At 40.9% G+C, this 18,693-nt stretch overlaps 1 protein-coding gene across 1 annotated transcript; it reads right to left on the bottom strand.

The window, feature by feature from the left end:
• Window positions 1-11,663: 11,663 nt before the first annotated feature.
• On the bottom strand, window positions 11,664-17,322 carry dpt (dermatopontin). Its single transcript, XM_055020265.1, has 4 exons — window positions 16,959-17,322; window positions 14,078-14,170; window positions 12,470-12,577; window positions 11,664-12,309 (listed from the first exon to the last, which is right to left on the bottom strand). The coding sequence occupies exons 1-4, from the start codon at window positions 17,231-17,233 to the stop codon at window positions 12,243-12,245; spliced, it is 543 nt and encodes a 180-aa protein (XP_054876240.1). The 5' UTR covers window positions 17,234-17,322; the 3' UTR covers window positions 11,664-12,242.
• Window positions 17,323-18,693: the final 1,371 nt, after the last annotated feature.

Here is an 18,693-nt window from a genome sequence, read left to right as displayed (position 1 = left end):
TTTCAGTGTGAAAGCAGATGGCTTCAGACTTGAGTCTTGTTTCATCGTCTTTCAGTTTCTGTCATCAACATTGTCGACAAAGGCTGAATACTCAAACATTCATTGGGGTTATGGTTTACAAACAGAAGTTTTATTGATTAACATTTGCATGAAGTCATGCAGTCATGAAGTCTTTTTGAGTTTCAGGGGCCAAAGAGACAAAACTACTTGCCCTCTGAACAGAGAACAAGTGTCTTCATCACCAAGGCTAAGGCCAGATAAAGGTGCGCATGGTCATATAGTGCTTGCCTCGTCTCCTTGCTGAGTTATTAGCAGACCTAATGAATACAGACACATAATAATTTGACTGGTTTGTGTGGAGATTTCACAATAAAGAGACGTGAAACCATCTGTCTATGCAGAGAGTAAACGTGGCAGTCGTTTCACGCTGTGGATGTTTCCAAGATCTTCCCCCTCACTGCGCCCCAAGCCTCCTTTTAATATCTAGATTTCATTAAAAATTCGTTTCTGCACTTTAACAGGATAAAGCGTTGAAAATCTTTCAAGTTGCCATGTTACAGCCATGAACTTGAGTGTATTTTGTGCGTTTGCATTCATCCCTCTTTCCCTGACCTTGAAGGAGGCTCTGCAGAATCCTCTGGCTTTAGCAGATAGCAATTACTCATTTCAGCGCCTCGACACAGATTCAAACGTTCTCAGACCGACACTGGCTCTGAAGGCAAGAGGAAAAACAAGTTTGTTGGAAATTGAAGCAGTTTTCAAGCACTCGAAAGGCCGCCCTTCTGATCATTTCAGTCAACTTGTGAAATTGCGTTACTTAAACAAGCGAAAGTGAATCTCTTCATATGATGAGGATTTTCTGACATCTCAAACTTTTGTTGCATATTTCTGTTTGTTTTAGCCCAGATTAAATGCAGCTTCAGTGATTGGTTAGGGCCCTTTTTTCATTGGTTGTGGAATGCTTCAAAAGTCACCAGTGATTGGTGTAGGCCAACCAGAGATGGCCCAATACATAAGCAATTTAAGATTGCTTAGGGCCTTCCACAAAAGCTCGAATTGTTAACATAGACCTAAAATTTGTATGCGTTCATTGAGAATCGCTTGTGAAAAATAAACATACTCAATATGTAAAATTATAACACACTTGAGGCCAGACTTATAAACATACTTCAAGTTCGTTAAGGATTATTCAGCTTAAAGCATGTTATTTTGGAACAACCAAGTTTGGAAACACTTTTTTTCCATCACACTAGTCACATGATCAACAGCCAGATGTTGCTACTGGCGGAAACGACAAAGAATATGACAGGTCGTGGTAGGAGGATGATGGAAGGGATGTTTGTCACATACAAAAGGGCATTCACGCATGCTTTTAGCAATATTTGTTATTTAATGCAATGTTTTTTCAACATTAGAGGAATATCAACAACGTTTTGTACACATTTATAATGGGAACAAAGGTATTGATAGGCATTAATCGTCTCCAAAAATAAAATTAAAAATCCCAAAGCTTCCACTCTTCAGATTATCTGGTACAGGTTAACCTGAGTCATAACGTTAACTATAATCGTAATTTATGTGATTCTTTTGCAGTGTAACAAAAACCATCTTTGTTCTGCCTGAGTTAAATATTTAACACCTTCATGAAGTGTTACTTCCCCTCTGATAATGATTTGAAAAACTGGACTTCTTACTGGGAGTTAATATGTTTTATTTTTTTCTCCAATTGCTTGTCTTTAGGAAGACAAGATGAAGTTTGCAACCTCTTTGGGCTTTCTGCACATCACTTCCTCTCAGGAGTTTATATTACATCTCAGCCGTTGTGATGTCCAACAGGTGCTCTGGGTTTTGTCCCGACACAACTGGACAGACCTGCAAGCCGTCAAACCCACGATTCGCGACGCAGCGTTGAGCGCCGTAACTCACCGGCAAACTCTCGCCGTACCAAACCCGCAGCCGTGATTGGCCGTCCTGACTGAGGCTGGGAGGAAATCTGTTTGAACTGGAGGGAGGCCAGACCTGGCCTGCCAGAGCAAACGAAACACTAACCCTCGGCTTCGTCTGGTTCCCTTGGCCGGTTGCTCAAATGTTGGATATGATCTGTGATGGTGTTACAGATGCACTTTCGAGCTGCTTTGTTTTTCCTCGTTTTCATCCATTTAACCCCATCATCCCCTCAGAGCCTGATAGCTGCAGGTGACTGTCAGATGACTTTATTATTATAATAACTCAGAACTAGTCCAAATAGTTTGGATGCATTTTTTGTTCTTTCCTACTTCAGGAAAGTTTCTGTTCATATCATAGGTTTGTGGTGCTTTTCTATTCTAAAGAAAAATATATAAAATGTCAGATATTTCACATGGAGATATTAGAAGACATGGAAAAACCTCACATAACCTTGTATTAAAGCAGAAAGTACGGCGGCCACCATAAGAAAGGCTCACAGTATTTAAATTATGCCGCATAACTGATCAGTAGATTATTGTGAGGGAACGGCAGAAGAAGAAAAAAACACTCCCGTGTCCCCTGGAGCACAGAAAAGATGTACTTTTCTAATCGCAAAAGACATCAAGTAAATTGTAATATTTGCCAGGAAAGACAAATAATTGACACAATCTCTGATTCTCAAGTAACTATTTCATGCACTAAAAGAGTTATCATGACTTCCTACAGATAAATAAATTTGATAATTAGTTGGGCTTTCACTGAGGCATAAATCCCCATTTCTGATTAGTTTGAAAGAAAGGAAGCAAGCTAAATGTCTAACTTACTTAAGTGAAAACACATCCTCCATCTGTACTAAAATAAAAAAAGTCTGTTCTCCTCATGACCACTTGAGCTGTAAATAAAACTGGGTAAAGGTGGATTTGCCATGGGGAGCTGCTCTCTGCTGCAGTGTTTAGCTGCTAAGTGTTGTGTTTTCTCGTCTACATTTGTCCGTGAATCCCAGACAAGATAAACGTGTCCCCGCGTCTGTGGTCGAGCACAGCTGGAGAAGTGAGCCAGTTTCAAGCTGCCTTATCTCTCCTTGTCTCCCCTTTGTTACTACCAAGGCCGGGTAGAGCGATAAGGAGCCGGCCGCGGCCTTTTCTGGCAGCCGGGTACTTTTCCATTGCACATTTCTTTCAAAAACACCTGCAGGGGCCCTGGCTCTCTGCTGCAAAGACGAGGCGACGCATGAAGGGCCAGCCGGACCTTATTGTTTCCTTTAAATGTTTTTATGTGTTGACATCAGAAAGATAAAAAGTCCAGGACGCCCAAGTTCGAGAAGGACGGATCCCTATTATGAAAGAGGCAGTAATTGTCAGCCTGTTTGTGCCGCTCTTTAAAAGCCCTCCGAACGTCCCACAGTCTTTAATGGGGTTTTGTTTATCTAATTCAACGACTGTAAAACACTTTGTGCTTCTTTCATTTCACTCTGGTGCATTAGCTCTTAGATGGAGAGGATTGATTATCCTCACTTCTCTCACTCCAAAGTTTGAAAATACTAAAAAAAAAAAAATGAAGAAGCTTTATCTGTTGCGAGGTCACCGGCAAAATGAAATGTTGAACATTTAGGATGATATAATAGAATGGCAGTGGGAACATCTGCGCATGGAAGCAGATACAAAAATAAGCAATAGTAAGTTAAACTTTAATTATGCATAGAGTCAACCATGCAGATAAAGGATTCCCACACCTTGTGCACAGTAGAAAAATGATACCTCGGTTTCAGTAATCTTTACAAACAGAAACTAGAAATAAGTTCAAACCTTTTTGTTCATGTCACAAAGATCACGTTTTGGGATGAGAACTCATTACCTGATGGTTGAGAGCTTCCACTTTACAGGTCAGATGCTTTAACCTGTAAAATAGGTTCAACCAAACGAACCTATTGTACAAACTAACCCTTGGACCCGCTCTCAACCCTCCAGTATGACCCACATATCACTTTTACCCCTTTATTTTTATTGATAGCTTATGCATAGAAACAACAACAGCATCGACAAAAACACAAAAATTAAAAACTGATTCTTTGTCTCCTAGTGGAAATGAACTTCCATAGATTTTTTTCTGTGTGATGAAAAGCTGCAGCGTCTGATACGGTCGATAAGGGCTGACACCCAGGGTGGCACGGCCTGCGGGGCCGCCTTGAGCCAGCACTGGTTAAAAAGCCCAACCCGTGAACACTGAAAGAAATATTCCGGTTGACAGTGGCTAGTGAAACTAAGGCTGATCTGAAGCTTTGGATGTGACGCCAAATTAAAGGGATATTTTGGTGGGTTTTTTTGTTGTTTTTTTGTGGAATCAGGATTGCATTTCATCACTTGTGGCTGAGGATCAATACTTAGACTTGACATCAAGAAATTTTTGCACCTTCTAGCTACGATTGATTGAAATATTGCTAGAAACTGAGATCTTCCCTTTGCATCTGACATGTCAGGGAGGCCAGCTTTGAGAAACGTGTGTGTGTGAGTGTGAGTGTGTGTGTGTGTGTGTGTGTATCGTGAGCATGGACCCTAACCTTGAGAGGCCCTTTCTATACCATGAGAAAACCTCAGAGTGTGACTGATCTCTGGATCCCAGGATAGCTCCACACAACAAGGAGAGACACATGTTGGCACATGCTGAGCTCTCAGTAAGATGGATGAACATCTCTGGCCTCCCAGGCAATGCAAACGAAAAGCCCCATCCTCGCTAATGAGAGAAACAACACCAAGCCAGGTGACGTTGATGCTTGGGCTAACTCATCGCAGATCCATTTAGCTTCTTCCGTCGCGGCCCGTAAACAACCTGATTTCCTCAGCGCCGCGTCAAACCCGAGAAGTCACCGGAACGGAATCCAAGAGCAATAATGATGCTTTTGTCTGGAGGTGCACTGCAAGCAGTGAAAATAAAGAAAAGCGAAGGGAAGCCTGAGAACCGACAAGGCCCCCGAGCTCAGCTTACGCACCTCTTGTTCCCACAAACCTTTGGCCGCCTTCCCACGTCACACACTTTTTTTTTTGCCCTACTCATCTAGAAGGTGGTGTTGGTGGGGGGCAGAGGGGCAGTTATTCTTAACCACCTTCTATAATCCAACACCTTCTTACTGAGTGCGCAGGACGAAGCCAAGTTGGCTGCACAAACACAAATCCACAACTCTCTTCTGGAAAAAAAAAAAGCTCCAAAAAACAACAACAAACAAAAACAACTTCCTGAAAATCCCCATCATATATTGATTGAGGTCAACTGAAAATCTTTCAGAGGTTTGTTTTTCACGAGCGAATCTGAATCATTAGACGTGAAACCTGACTCCAAAGTCAATATGGCGGACACGCCCCGACGCCCTGCTGCAGCGTGTTTCCTGCTGGTTTTTGGTCCATAAAGCGAGGTCGTGATGCAGACACCACCGGATTCATCACTTTATAAGGCACTTAAAGTGAAAAAGCAGTTTCCCATAACTGGGTTTTCTAAACTGCTTTTAAGTTTAGTTCAGTTTAGGCTCCTGCAGCCACACATCGTGGGTCTTATTTATGGCTTTTTAAGAGTGTGACCAAAATGAGTGGCTAAGTTGGGCGGATGTTGTTTTTGTTGTTTTTCTTTTTTTAACACTGTTTCTGGTGTGTATTTACATGAAAAGTAAGACGAGTCTAAGATAAGAACGCTGGATGCTAACATGCATCCAGCTAACGTGCGCTTAAACTGCAAAACATTGTTTTTGGATCCTCATGTGTTTGCATGTATAGATGAACATATGTACATGCAGTCTTGCATTTTTTTTATTATTATTCATGTGTTTCAAGTACAGCATATTTACCAAGAAGAAAATGAAGGTGCGTGTTGTTATAATTCAAACCATTTTGCGTGATGAAGATTCGTCGGGTTGTTTATGGAACTATCCGTATTCCTGAAGAGTTAAACCAGCTGACTGACATTCTCTTTGGTTTTAGCCTGAATGTGACCAAAACTCAATTAAACTTTAATGATCCCGCAAGCCGCACCAGGAAGAGCCAGAGCCATATGTTCTCCCTGTCCCAAAGTGGGATCCAACCGTCCAACTGTGCCAAAAGTTTTCACTTCAGTAGTTTTCTCACAAAAGAAACAATCCCTGTTAAAATTCCAGAGAGTGGATGTGGATTATCTACACCAACAGGAATGTTTTGTGGCGCGGCGGGGGACAACACATGAGCTTGTTGCAAAAAATTTCTGAACATCATTTTTTTAAAAAAACATAAAAATGTATTACTTTTTTCTGGTCAAAGCCAAATTCACAGATATAACTTGAAGTGAGTCTTTGCAGTCATGTCCAAATGTTTTTATGTTTACTCTTTTGATTACTGGCCAATAATAAATTGCATTATACCTATTAACTGAGCTTTATTGACTTAAAAAGTTTGTGCTGAAGCTTATTTTATGATTTTATATTTCCGTGTAGCTAAATATAAAGAGTAAAGTTGCAGTCAAACATCATTTACTCGTAACAAACTTCTTATTCGATCAGGAAGATTGTTTCTCATTGCAAATGAGACGGGCGCCTCTTAGAAAACAAAGGGAAAGGAGTATTTAACTTCAAAGATCAACCAAAAAAATTATTTAAAAGTTGTTTAAAAAGATTTATATCTTCTCCATAGTCAGTGGTTAAACATTTAGTGACTTTTCAGAATTTAATGCCAATAAAGATGATTTCTGAGCAGATTTTCAGGCTCTTCTGCTGGTTTGTTGATGATTTATGTTTGGGGATGAGCTCCAGGTCAAAGGACCCCGTACTCCCGGAGAACCCCTGAGGGTTGCGGTCGAACTCCTTCTCCAAGTCCACAAAACTTGTCGACCGGTTGGTTGAACACCGACGCGCCCTCCAGGACCCTGCTGAGCGTGTAGAGCTGGTCCAGCATGAAAAGCACACCTGAATATCCGAACCTCCGAGAGGACAACCTGACGTTTTCAGTTGATTTGAGGAGCGTGTCAAACTCCATCCGGATTTTTGAGAGTGTCTTTCTTCTTGAAGTCACGTTCTGCTTCAACTCTTACTGAATCATTATACTTTTTCACTTTCTGGAACTTCCTGTTGACGCTCTCTTCCAATTACTGTCAAATTGAAAGTGGTCAGAGAAATTAGTCCCTTTGAAGTCCAGTTGTCTTGGCGTCTCATTTTCTGCCTTCACTCTGTCCAGCTCTTGGCATTTCACACTCACCGATGCCTCTGCTTTTCCTGTGTTTGCCTTAAGTGTCTGTTTTAGGGACACACTGGACATCTGCAAGGCATTGATTGCAATTTTCAGCCGTTGCCGATCATGTGACTCGAGAGATGTGGAAAAGTGTTTCTGTTGTGAAGTAAACCAATTTTGATACGTCTAAATGAACCCACCTCATCCTAACATCAAAGGTTTTTTTCAGAAACGAGACGTTTTTTAAAATTGCCGTCGTGCCATTAACCAAACTTTTTTTCCAAATGTGAAAATTCAATGGAATTGTACAGTCCATTGAAGCGCAGCTGGTGTGAGTGCATATATTTGAATTTGTCTGAATTCGAGGATGATCTGCCTTCAATCAAACCTCTGCATCCGACTCTTGATTTTAAAACGCCACAGTCCGTTTCCAGCTCCTCTGTGTTTTGTCTCCCATTTGAGAAGCGCTTCGGTTCAGTGAAGACCTGTGTGGCGAGTTTGCGCTGCAGTGCGCCCCCGTGCTGTCAAGAAACAAAACAAGGCAGCTGTTTTTATCCACAAGTGAGCGCAGCGGTATTGAGTGCAGAGGCTCCCTAAAATAAACAGCCTATCTGTGCAGGCCTGGGGCGGGGTCAGGGTCACACTGCATGGCGCTCACACATCCCAAACACAGCCCCTCACTCCCGCACCGGCTGAGAACAGAGCAGTCACTGTGAGATGGACTGGGATGGAGTTTCTTTTAACATATTTTTGATGAGAGAAGCTTTAAAATCCACTCCCGACATCAAAACCTCAACACGTTTTGTAATGCCGCATCTGCAAACTGCCGTGTATTTTCAGGAGATTTCATATGATAAACCATCTCATTGTCCAGTTGAAGCAAAAGAATAAAAAGTTCAAAAAATTTTTTGAAACGGTTTTATAAATTACAATCTGAAAAGTGTGGGATGCATTTGAATTCAGTGAAACTGCTCAGTCCTTTCCCTGTTTGTACAACCAGAGAGGCATTTTTAGTTGCAAAATGTCTCATGCGCAATCGGATTGGATAGAAAATGTCTGTGAACATCAGATTTCAAGTCTTGCCACAATTTGTCTGTTGGATTTACCTCTGGACTTTGACTGGGCCAGTGAAACACTTGAAGTCATTCTGAGCTGAAGTATTCCATCGTATTTCAGGCTTTATTTTCATGCCGACAGGTTTTCTTACCAATGTTCCTGGTGTCCAGCTCCATCCATAACCAGTTTCCCTGTCCCAGAAAAAGATAAGCAGGCCCTCAGCATAATGCCGCCGCCTACACCACGTCCTGTGCAGAGCTACTTCTTCTGCAACAGTGTTTGTGTTTGTTTTTTATGTGACCAGATGACCTCCTGGATCACACCCACAAAATCCAATAAGTAGCAAATAAGTTGAGGTTACAAATATTGAAGTGTATCAACAATGGTCCCCATAAAAATAAACTAATGTGAAATACTTTTTAAATGTGCTGTATATAAAAATCAAGATTTGTGTGTATTATTTACTCGTATGGGGAGCAAAGACGAACGTTGTGCTTGGATCTTATTTCGCAGGTCAGAGTGTATATGCGATCGCATAGCTCAGTAGATTAGAGCAACAACCAGCCAGTAATCTTCAAGGCAAAGTCCCTGCAATAAAAGAACGAAATGAATGGTGATAAAACGCCACAACACTTGGGTTTGCGTAGCTTGCCAATAGCATTTAGTGGTTTAAAAACGCACTCTGAGTCAACCTGTAATGAAAAGGTCATCCAAACACACCTTTATACGTCGAAGTCTGCACAACCCCTCCTAAAATTCCTGGTTTTTGTATTGTAGTAAAATGAATAAATATTTTAAAAGATTTTTCACAAGATGATTTGACTTCTATCCCATACCTTTCAAATAAGAAACAAACAAGTCTGTTAGGAAAAATTTAAGGCATATCTGAACCTGAAAAAAAGCAGCAGTCCAGCCTTCCAGTGAAAGTAAAAGATTGCTTTGCCAGGTCTGTACTTCAAAGTATTTTACACAAAGTAAAATAACTTGGCCAATTCGTTAATGCGCTATCCCACTTGATTCAAATCTTGCTTACAGCACAATTTGGGCTTTCTTCCATCGACTTGGATTGTCTGGTAGAATTTCTACTGGGCCAATCAAAGAAAAGAAGAAGTTGTGAACAATGACGTTGTTTTCTAGGCTGTTTTAAAATTGTATTCTGCCTGTAGTTTTAGCGATGGCAGCGGAGCGAGCGGGCAACGCCATTCAGTCCAGGTTGGCCACGCTCCCAAATATTGACTTGATATTGAATTAATGTCAATGAGTTGCCTCGTTTGGTGCGGCACTCCTCTCTTCGCAGTGGAGGATGATTGTTTCCAGCGCAGGCTCTCTATCTGCTATTATAAATAATCCCGCTGTTCGCTCTGAACCAGCAGCTCCAGCAGGAGAAAAGCTGTCGTACTCCAAGCATCACGTCAGCCATTTTAAAGACCATTTTAAGGATGCTCATTGTCCCCCGAAAAATGACAAAAACCTGGACATCATCATGAATCAATAAACTCTTCCCAGGCCGAACTTGAAAATTGGATCTTATGCTACTAACACTTAGCTGTCGTCAACAACTCAGATGGAAGTGAGCGCGCCGCGCAACACAAGAAACGACCCAACCGGAACACGGTGCATTGAATAAAACATAATTTAATGACACTTCCAGGCAGATGAATTTTCCTCCAGGAATTTTTAATAATCGGGGAATCACTCCAGGAATCGTTTCTGCCCTGCGTCCTTGTTTCATTTTTATCACCAGGGCTTTTAATTTTATGGAGTTTTGCTCAGTTTTACACCCTTTCAGCTTCATTTATGTATTGCGTTTATAAGTAAAACATTCAATCTGTGACACTGACACAAGTATGTGGCGTATGTCTTACGCGTCGTACAATGAAAACGTTTGCTTCTGGTAAAAAAGGCAGAGTTTGTAAACCTATTCTCCATGTTGCTTTGCTGCCATAAAAGTATATTTAGTACTTAATTACATGGCAGCTAACTACAGATTCTAAAAGTGATTGCAGTAAGGAGACTTTAATAGCTTTGTGGCTTTTCTTCTAAACTTTAATTACAGCCAGAGTAGGTATTGTTTTGAAAGGATCGTTCTTCATCTTGCTGTAATGAAAACTTGTAGGTGGGAGGAGAGGATAAAGCGGGACTTTAAATCTTCCTAAATCTCCGGACTGAGGAAGGAGGCTTTCCCTCACAGGGATAGGAGGTCTCTGAGGGCGGGAGGCCGCTGCACGTGTGTGGCTCTCCGCTGGCCACCGTTCGAAGGGACAGCTGTGTAGTCCCAGCGGTGTTTGGCCCCGAGCCTGGAGACGGCAGCTGCCATAAGCAAACAAAGCTGAAAGCGACACCGGCCTCGGTCCCCCGTGTCCTTTCAAGGTGGCGCGGAGAGACCGGCGACCTTTATCCACTCCACCCCATTAAGTCTGAATGGATTTGGAAGGTTGAGACGGTGAACAAACCCCGGAACAAATGGACTAAGAATGCGGACAAAATGGCAGCCAAACATCTTGGCTGTACTTGTTGGTCCGAGTTCACATTCTGCATAGGCGAGCTGCAGCGATCCAGCACACAAGACCAAATAAAACAAACTGGACCCACGAGAAGGAGACATTTTAAGGGAGACGCAAAGCGGAAGCAGAGGAACGGTTTCTCAAATTGCTATGTTTCAATGAAGTTTAAATGAGTCCAAAACTTTGTGTGGTCCATGTTTCTGTGCTTGTCTAGTTTTGTTGTGGCCTCTTCGCTAAAATTAAAGCGATGGACATGCTTGTTCACAGTTCAAGAAAAGGGTTTTATCCATCTCGAACTGTGTTTTAAAGAATCTGGTCAATCTATTGACCGTCTTCTGATGGTTAATCCTGCAGCACTCAAGCTGCTGTATAACCTCGTCGGGATCAAAATAGCTGTGAGAAATACATTGGTTTGTGTTTAAATTGCTAATACATAGCTAACAGTAGTAGTTATCATCTGAAACTAGCTAAACTCATATGTGCGAGAAAATTCGCTCTTGCTTCTGAGGAAAATTCAAAGCAGCGTTATAGCTCAGTCTCGTTTTTTCCAGATAAAGCCACATTCACGCATGTCCTCTCCAGGTTCTCCGTCTTCCTGCCACAGTCCAAAAACATGACGGTCAGGCTAATTAGCTTCCCAAAATTGTCCTTACGGGTGTGCCTCTCGCCCAATGACCGCTGTGGATACACACCAAAACCCTAATCCCTGATGTCAACCCCTTTGGAGAAGTATGCAGGCACACTAATGGTTTTCCTTCTCTGTTTTCTGTTATGGCAGTATCATCAGTTTAAAGCTTACCTTAAGCCAACTTAAGCCCAAAGGAGCTCATCATGGCTCAGCCAACGTTTGGGAGGCTCATACTTTCCCACCACTTCCCACAGAGTTGGTTCTTTGCATCATTTTCAATAAATAAGTGAATAAACGTTTCACTTGTTTTTTTTCAAAATGTATTTCCATGAAGCAAACACAATAATATTTAATAATAAATATTTTTTATTCAATTTTTTTTCCACACAGACAAAAATGGCAAACATAACATGTCATACATGAAGAAACGGTTTGGCAACCATTCAAAGTAGGTGCGACACAGTTGGCTGCAACACACATACGGCCTGATTTATAGCTCCAATTTTTCCATCAAGAGGATATCCTCAATCACACAGCTCACTGAGCACTTTTTGGTTCTCTTGCTGGGAAATTGTAGAAGAGATTCTTTTTTTTTTTGTCAAAAATGCTATAAACATTTTACATTCTGAGAAACACTTGCACGCTGTTAACGGTTTTCCCAGGTAAAAAGCTCACATATTCTCTGGACTCCAAGGCTGCGCAGATGCTTATTTCACTGTGTATCATTTTGTGCCGTCGTATATCAGTTCTTAATGCGAAAGCAATACAAAAAAGAAGAGTGATTATAAGACAACATTCCTTAAGTTGGTCTATTTATTACATGAAAAGATATAAAACAAGAGCTTTACCACTTTTATGCTTTATGGTTACTGTGATATGGCTGAATAAGTAGTGGTTATACGTTTCATAAGACACTCCTTACAAGGTCTATAAATTCTCAAATTCACAGTCAAAGTCCGTCAGTCTGCACAAGATGTACTTCCACTGCCGATCTCTGAAATAAAGGAACAAGAAGAAAAAACTGTCAGTTCGACAAGCGTGTCACCTGGGGAGTTCTTGCCTTATTCACAACAAAATAATCTTCCTTCTGGCCAGGCTGCTTTTGAACAGGTTGTATCCATTCACAAATAAGTTGTTGGCGTTTTAGGCCTAACCTGAGTACTCCGCTGAATGTGGTCTGGGCCCCTCGGATGAAGTAGCCATAAGCAGGGATGACCATCTCTCCCTCCTCTCTGTAGTATTCAGGAACGTCGGCGGTCTTCCTGAGGAACGCAGCGGATGATTGTTTAACGTTTTGAAAATGTAGATACTGAAATATAACATCCGCCAACCTTCTGCTCTTACTTTACTGAGAGTTACAGGAGCAAAACAGAAACTCTGGGTTGCACTTTAATCTCGTATTTTTGGAACAATTTCAATTCATGCATTTCCTGTTACAGAACATTTCCAACTGGTGCATGTAAGTAGGGCTATTTCTTGGTAGTGCTAGTAAGTTTTGGCCTCCTCCCTTGGAAATATGTATGTCGGAAAACCAACAATGTATATCAACACACACCAAACGGCGAAACATGGTGGTGGTAACATCATGGTTTGGGGATACAGCAGGGACAATGAGCCACAGCTGTGCCATAGTTGCTCAGATCAAAGCATATTTGTGTTAGATTGGCCCAGTCAAAGCTCAGACATTAATCCTTGAACTTTGGGAAGACTTCACAATCATTGCTCACAGATGCTCCTACTTCAATTTGACTGAACTGGAGTTATTTTGCAAAGAATAGATGGAAAGTCAAATTGGATCTCTTTACAAAAAGTATTGACTCAGGAACCTGATGGGAAGTTTTAACTTTTTGTACCCAAAAATTGTAGCACTATTCCAACATATTTTTACTCAACTAGAAGTATAAAGTAGTCGTCCATGAAATTTCTTCATTAAGGGTAAAAATGTTTTTGATAAAAATGCCACTCAGTTACTGGGTAACTGATCCAAACATCAATCATTTGATATTTAAAAATTACACAATCAGACGGAGCAAAACATAAGATTAAGTGGTAATTCTGGTATACTAAGGACCAAAATGACAATAATTTATAGGAATGGCATGAATACAAATTAAAATCTATGACTCATTCTTCATTCAGTTAAGTTGCTCGCAGAGGGTAGAGTATCCAGACATTTCAATCAACTAATAATAGTGATACTTTGTGATAAAATTACGCTCGTAAGAAGTACAGTGTAGTAAAAAACAATCCTAAAAGTACTTGTTTTATAAAAAGTTGCTCAAATAAATGTAACCACTTACTATCCAATTCTGAAATCACATAGTCACAGACAAAAGAAATTAAATGGCCAACAAGGAACAGTCCAACTTTACATAACAGAATGGATGGAGGCTCTGTGGTCAAATCAATGTCCTCACTGCTTCCACTAACAAGTCACTATGACATCTGCTCAATGGCTGCACAACGCAACACTCCCAGTTCAAGCTCATTGGTCAACTACTGATACTACTGATTGGACCTCTGCTGTGCTTCTGGATGTGTGCTACATCATATCCAGACATGACAAATTCTCCTGGGTGCTTTAACCGTTTTTTTTTTTTGCCTGGAACGTATTGTGAATGTGAATGAACCTTTTCTCCCAGCCCTTTGTGCCGCACTCTTGTGGTTGCTCTCGATTTGCATCCTCTAACTCTCAAGAAAGAAGGTGCCAAAAGTGACAGGCTGCTTGCTCAGCGTGCCCGGCGTACTGTGTGCGAACGTACATGCAGGAGTACGGACAGCGGCGTTTGTAGTAGCAGCAGTAGAACTGCCATTCGCGGGGGGGATTCAAAGGTATTCGGGTACACGTGGATGTCCTGCAAAGACACAAGTTATGAGTTGCAGTTTGTTTTTGGGTTTTTTTTTTCTTCATGTTTGCTTTGGCCCCATGCAGTATCTGGACGACATCTTAGATGTACCAGAACCAGACAGCAGGAAATGCTGCGTGTGTAGGAGCTTATCGCAGCAAAAATGAATACAGCTTTCAGTCAGTCGGGGTAATTTCCTGTAGGGTAATGTTCTACCCTGTTGACTTCAATCAGCCCGCTGTGATAAAGACAGATGGGCGTGGCAGCAATTAAAACAAAAAAAAACACTTTCACAACGGAGTCCAAGTGGTGCACTGAGTTCAGTTAAGTTTAACCCAAGGTAAAAAGTTTAGGATTTAAGTTGTGCGTTTTTCTCCAAACCACACCTGTCATCAGATGCAGATATAGACTCCTTTAGGTTTTGTTTGACCGAAGCACGCCGTCGTCAGACTACAATTCCTCCTTTCAATGGTGTTTTTTTCCAAAGGGTCATTTAAATCCCTTAATTAGAAAAGCTCTCAGTGAAACTGATGGTTAGAGAAAGGTGTTTACTTTGGGTTTCGGCGTCTAAAAGTGCACACTTAAATCCAACAGCGGCTTCTTTGTTTTGAAAAGAGAATGTTTTTTAGGTATTTGATGTGCTGCTGTGTGAGAGACAGCGGGTAAAATCCCAAAGGTATTAATAAAGTTTCTATCATCTATCTTTTTCTTTTTATTAATGTACCCACTAACTGGCTAGGCTTGGCCTGGATTGTGCGCACACAATGTGTTAACACCATTCGATTTTTATGAGTGCTGTGTTGCAGAGATTTCAGGAAATGTCTAAAACCATACGGCCTATAAATCCGGCGCAAGGATTTCTAAATGGGCCTCTGACAAAGGACTCTGGACAGAGATGTTAGAATTTTTTGGACACGGCTGTGCTCCCAGGAAACGCATCGGAGGAAGATGATGATTCATACCGGGTCTGGAGGGCCTGCTTTGCTTCTCTGACGGAGAAAACGGTGACCGGACTCCAGCATTTTATGACAGCAATAAAAAAGGAACACGTGTGAAATCTGTAATGCAATTTCAGTTTGAGACAAATGAAAATGCTGCATACTGGCGCCCCTCAGGAGTTATTTGTAAATGTACAACTAATGTTAAATGCATCATTTTTATAACTAACTACAGAGATAAAGTAACCTAATGGCTGATTCTGACATATTTATTATGACATGTTCAATAACATCCTTTGTCCCTTCTTAGTTAATTATTAAAAAGTGGTCTGCTTAGAATTTGTTCAAGTGACAAATTATCACTGGTGAAAAAAATGTTGTTCTCAACATTAATCTTGTTTGTTGTTGCCAAAAATAGATTTGGAAATTGCATACCTGGTTTGAAAAGCAAAGTAAAACGTAAATTATTTCAAATGTTCTCAATATTTACTTACAGGTGTGTGGGTCACAAATATGACAAACAAATCCTTTTTAATGGGCAAAAAAATTTTTTCGAATGGGTAATATATATTTTTATTCAATAAATATTCCATTATTAAAGAAGTAATTGACATTTTTTATTGTTTTTTTTTTCAAACTGGGGATCTGCTGAGAGATTGTGACCACTCAAGAATGTTCTCGCACTTGTTACCAGAGGCTAAAGCTAACAACAAGCCAAACTGGGCCCAAGACAAACATATTATACCTTCTTAAAACAACTCCTCTCACACTCGCGCCAAGAAGACATGGGCTGGTAGTACTGACCTTACAAGGCAAGCACACACCATAATATGCTGCATTTCATGCATCAAGAGCCAGAAAGTCATAGAAACTTAAAAATTGGGCATTGTAAAAAAAAATAAATAAAATTTAATAAAATTGGATAACTTGTTTTTTTTAACAGAGGAGAAGCTCTAGCTAGTTATTTGGGAAACAACAACGCATTGATGCTAAAACGCTATCTGATATGTGTTTGGCGCCACCCTTTGACTAGGAGGTTAATAGTACACACGGTGCAGACGCATCGACTGCAGCAGGAAGTTTTACTTCATATGAACTTTGCAGCCAACAGAATACTAATGTTTAAAACTGTATTTTATGTTTGTTGCGGTTTATGTTAATTATTGTATTTAGAGTAGCACTTAGATTTCTGTAAATGTAAAGTGTGTATTAAGTAAAATGTATTATTATTAGTCGTAGTAGTGGTAATAGAGAAGCGGAGTTGCAGGTATTCGCCTCAGCTGGACCTCCGTTAAAAAAAAAAAGAGAGAGAAAAAAGTGTCATCTTTGTAAAGTTTGTTTCCAAGGAGAATTAAATTTTTTGATCAATATCTGAACCCAAGATGAGTGAAACGGAGGTTATTTTTTGTCACTTTGAATTGCTTAACCAGAATCCAAAGTCAGATCCTTCCACATATGTTTTTCATTTAGTTGAGCTTCCATTTAATTTCAACAAAGAAACATTTGATTTTTCTTCAGGATCAATAAAATATTTTTGAATTTGAATCTTCTCTTCAACTTAAACATCAAGACAAAGTAACTTGCTTTATGTCCCAACCCAGGATTTGTACCACCAATCATCGTCAACTTCAGGTTTGGTAATTTGAAATATGTGTTGTGACTTTTATCTTTTTTTTTAACAGCTAAAATGCTATTGATCATTGTTTTATATTTGTTTTATATGATCTGTTCAACTCAACTCTTCTGTATATCTACTGAGACCCTGGAGATCCGTATATTTGAATTTCAAGCACCCTACTCTCAGTGTGTGGCACCTAAAAGCCTGTCCAGCTGAAGAGTCAAAGAAAGGCAGTACCCACCACTCCAATCCGGCTCGGTTGATGTCGTCCCACCAGCAGTCGCTTGGCTCACCCATATTATCAGGTACAGGCTGGCACTCAAAAGACCACAGTCGGTCCGAGCCTTCCTTCTCACTGAAGTAGCTCCTGATGGCAACCAAGAGCTCTCCATGGGGGCACTGGAAGTTGAAGCCCTGGCGGTAACCATTCACCCAGCCCATGTCATAGTGGTCATATGGCTGAGCTGCCACTGTGGCCAGCAAAGACAAGACAGACGCCAGCAGAGCAGGATTCATGTCGACGACCAGAGTCTGTCTGCTCTACTGTCTCACAGCTGTCTCACTTTAAGCTCCTCTGAGCCCTTTTGTTGCCCAGATGTTTCGGATCCAGGAGGGATGTGTAATTTTCTGGTCGCGGGACAATTCCAAACGTTGTCCTGACCTAACTTTTTAAGGTGGACTGCGTCGCAGAACACGCACCGAGTCTTTCTGCAGATAAGGGTTTACCTTAAATCACATGCTTTTCTTGTTTAGATGTAATTCAGATATTTATGTGATGCTTTTGCCTGAATGGAAAAATGTGCTCACGTGGTAACCACCGCGATCCTCATGTGGCAGGCTTTTACCGAGTGAATATTTTAACACTTTGCAGGCATTTTAGGGGGCAGTTTTGTGGAAACTGAGTGGCAGTAATATTGACAAGACGTACTGAAATTAGATGAGCTGCAGTTAGGTTTGAAAGAAACAGCTTGGTCCATAATTTAGACCAAGATTACAGAAATTTGTTCCATTACATTACAATCAACATGTAATTATACTTCACAGTACTTTTGGACCAGGCAATGCTGAAATGTCTAAATGTTGGTTTACTTTTTAAACACACTTTTGTGTGTGTTTGCTTGTGTTTGCATGTAAGCCCCCTTTATACAAACAAAATCCAAACCATAGGTGCAAATGTATGAGGACGTGCATGCAACACTGAAGCCGTCCTTTAGTCAGAAGAACATGGGGCAAGAAAGAGTTAGCTCCGGTTGCACTGATCAACCATCATTTCCTTTGTGGTGAGACGTCCAACTCGTTCCCAAGCAATAATTGCTCCCATCAACTCTGACCAGCTTCCCTGTACATGCTGTAGAAAAGAATCCCCATAACATCATGCTGCCACTACCTTGTTTTACTGGTAGAGGATGGCACTCAAAAGACCAGTCTTTTGACGCTTAGTGTTAGTTTTCTTGGGGAGGTCACAAATTTGACCATGACTGTCTCGTGAGAGTTGGTCATGAGGAATTACGGTGAAGCACCAATGAACAAATGATCCAGCTCTGGCTAAACCAAACATATATAAAAAATTAAAACAAAATATTCACCTATGTCCTTTTTGTTCCATCCAAGAAAACCCTAGGAAAAAACCTTGGACAGCCTCCAGAGCAATGTTGATAAGTATTGGCAATTGCTGTGTTGACATCCTTGTTGCTATTGACCAGAAGCTAACCAGCTTTGAGGCCAGACTGACCTTTGTAAAGTCGTCAACAAGGAACTATCATCAGCTCTGAGAGGATTGTTAGCCAACAACAAGTGGCAAAACAGCTCCCCAACGACAAAAGGAATATCATGAAGACATGCTATGACATGCCCAATATTAAAGCGAGAAGCAAACTTGTTTTTTTGTCTTTCGATGGAGATTATGCAAGACTTCATAGGTCACGCTTTATAGAGCACGACCATTTACTATAAACCGGTCAAGAACCACTGTACCA

The sequence above is a fragment of the Poeciliopsis prolifica genome, unplaced genomic scaffold, assembly GCF_027474105.1.
Source record: "Poeciliopsis prolifica strain line A6 unplaced genomic scaffold, Auburn_PproV2 SCAFFOLD002, whole genome shotgun sequence".
NCBI lineage: Eukaryota > Metazoa > Chordata > Actinopteri > Cyprinodontiformes > Poeciliidae > Poeciliopsis > Poeciliopsis prolifica.
The sequence above is the reverse complement of the archived record's forward strand: the minus strand, read 5'-3'. Positions and strand labels throughout refer to the sequence as shown.

Bases quoted from the DNA above. Each gene is read 5' to 3' on its own strand.
- dpt (XM_055020265.1), bottom strand. From the start codon at position 17,233: ATGAATCCTGCTCTGCTGGCGTCTGTCTTGTCTTTGCTGGCCACAGTG. The intron at 12,578-14,077 runs GTACGTTCGCAC...TGCGTTCCTCAG, and splicing joins CGCTGTCCGTACTCCTGCAT to GAAGACCGCCGACGTTCCTG. The intron at 12,310-12,469 runs GTTAGGCCTAAA...CCTTTATTTCAG, and splicing joins ACATTCAGCGGAGTACTCAG to AGATCGGCAGTGGAAGTACA.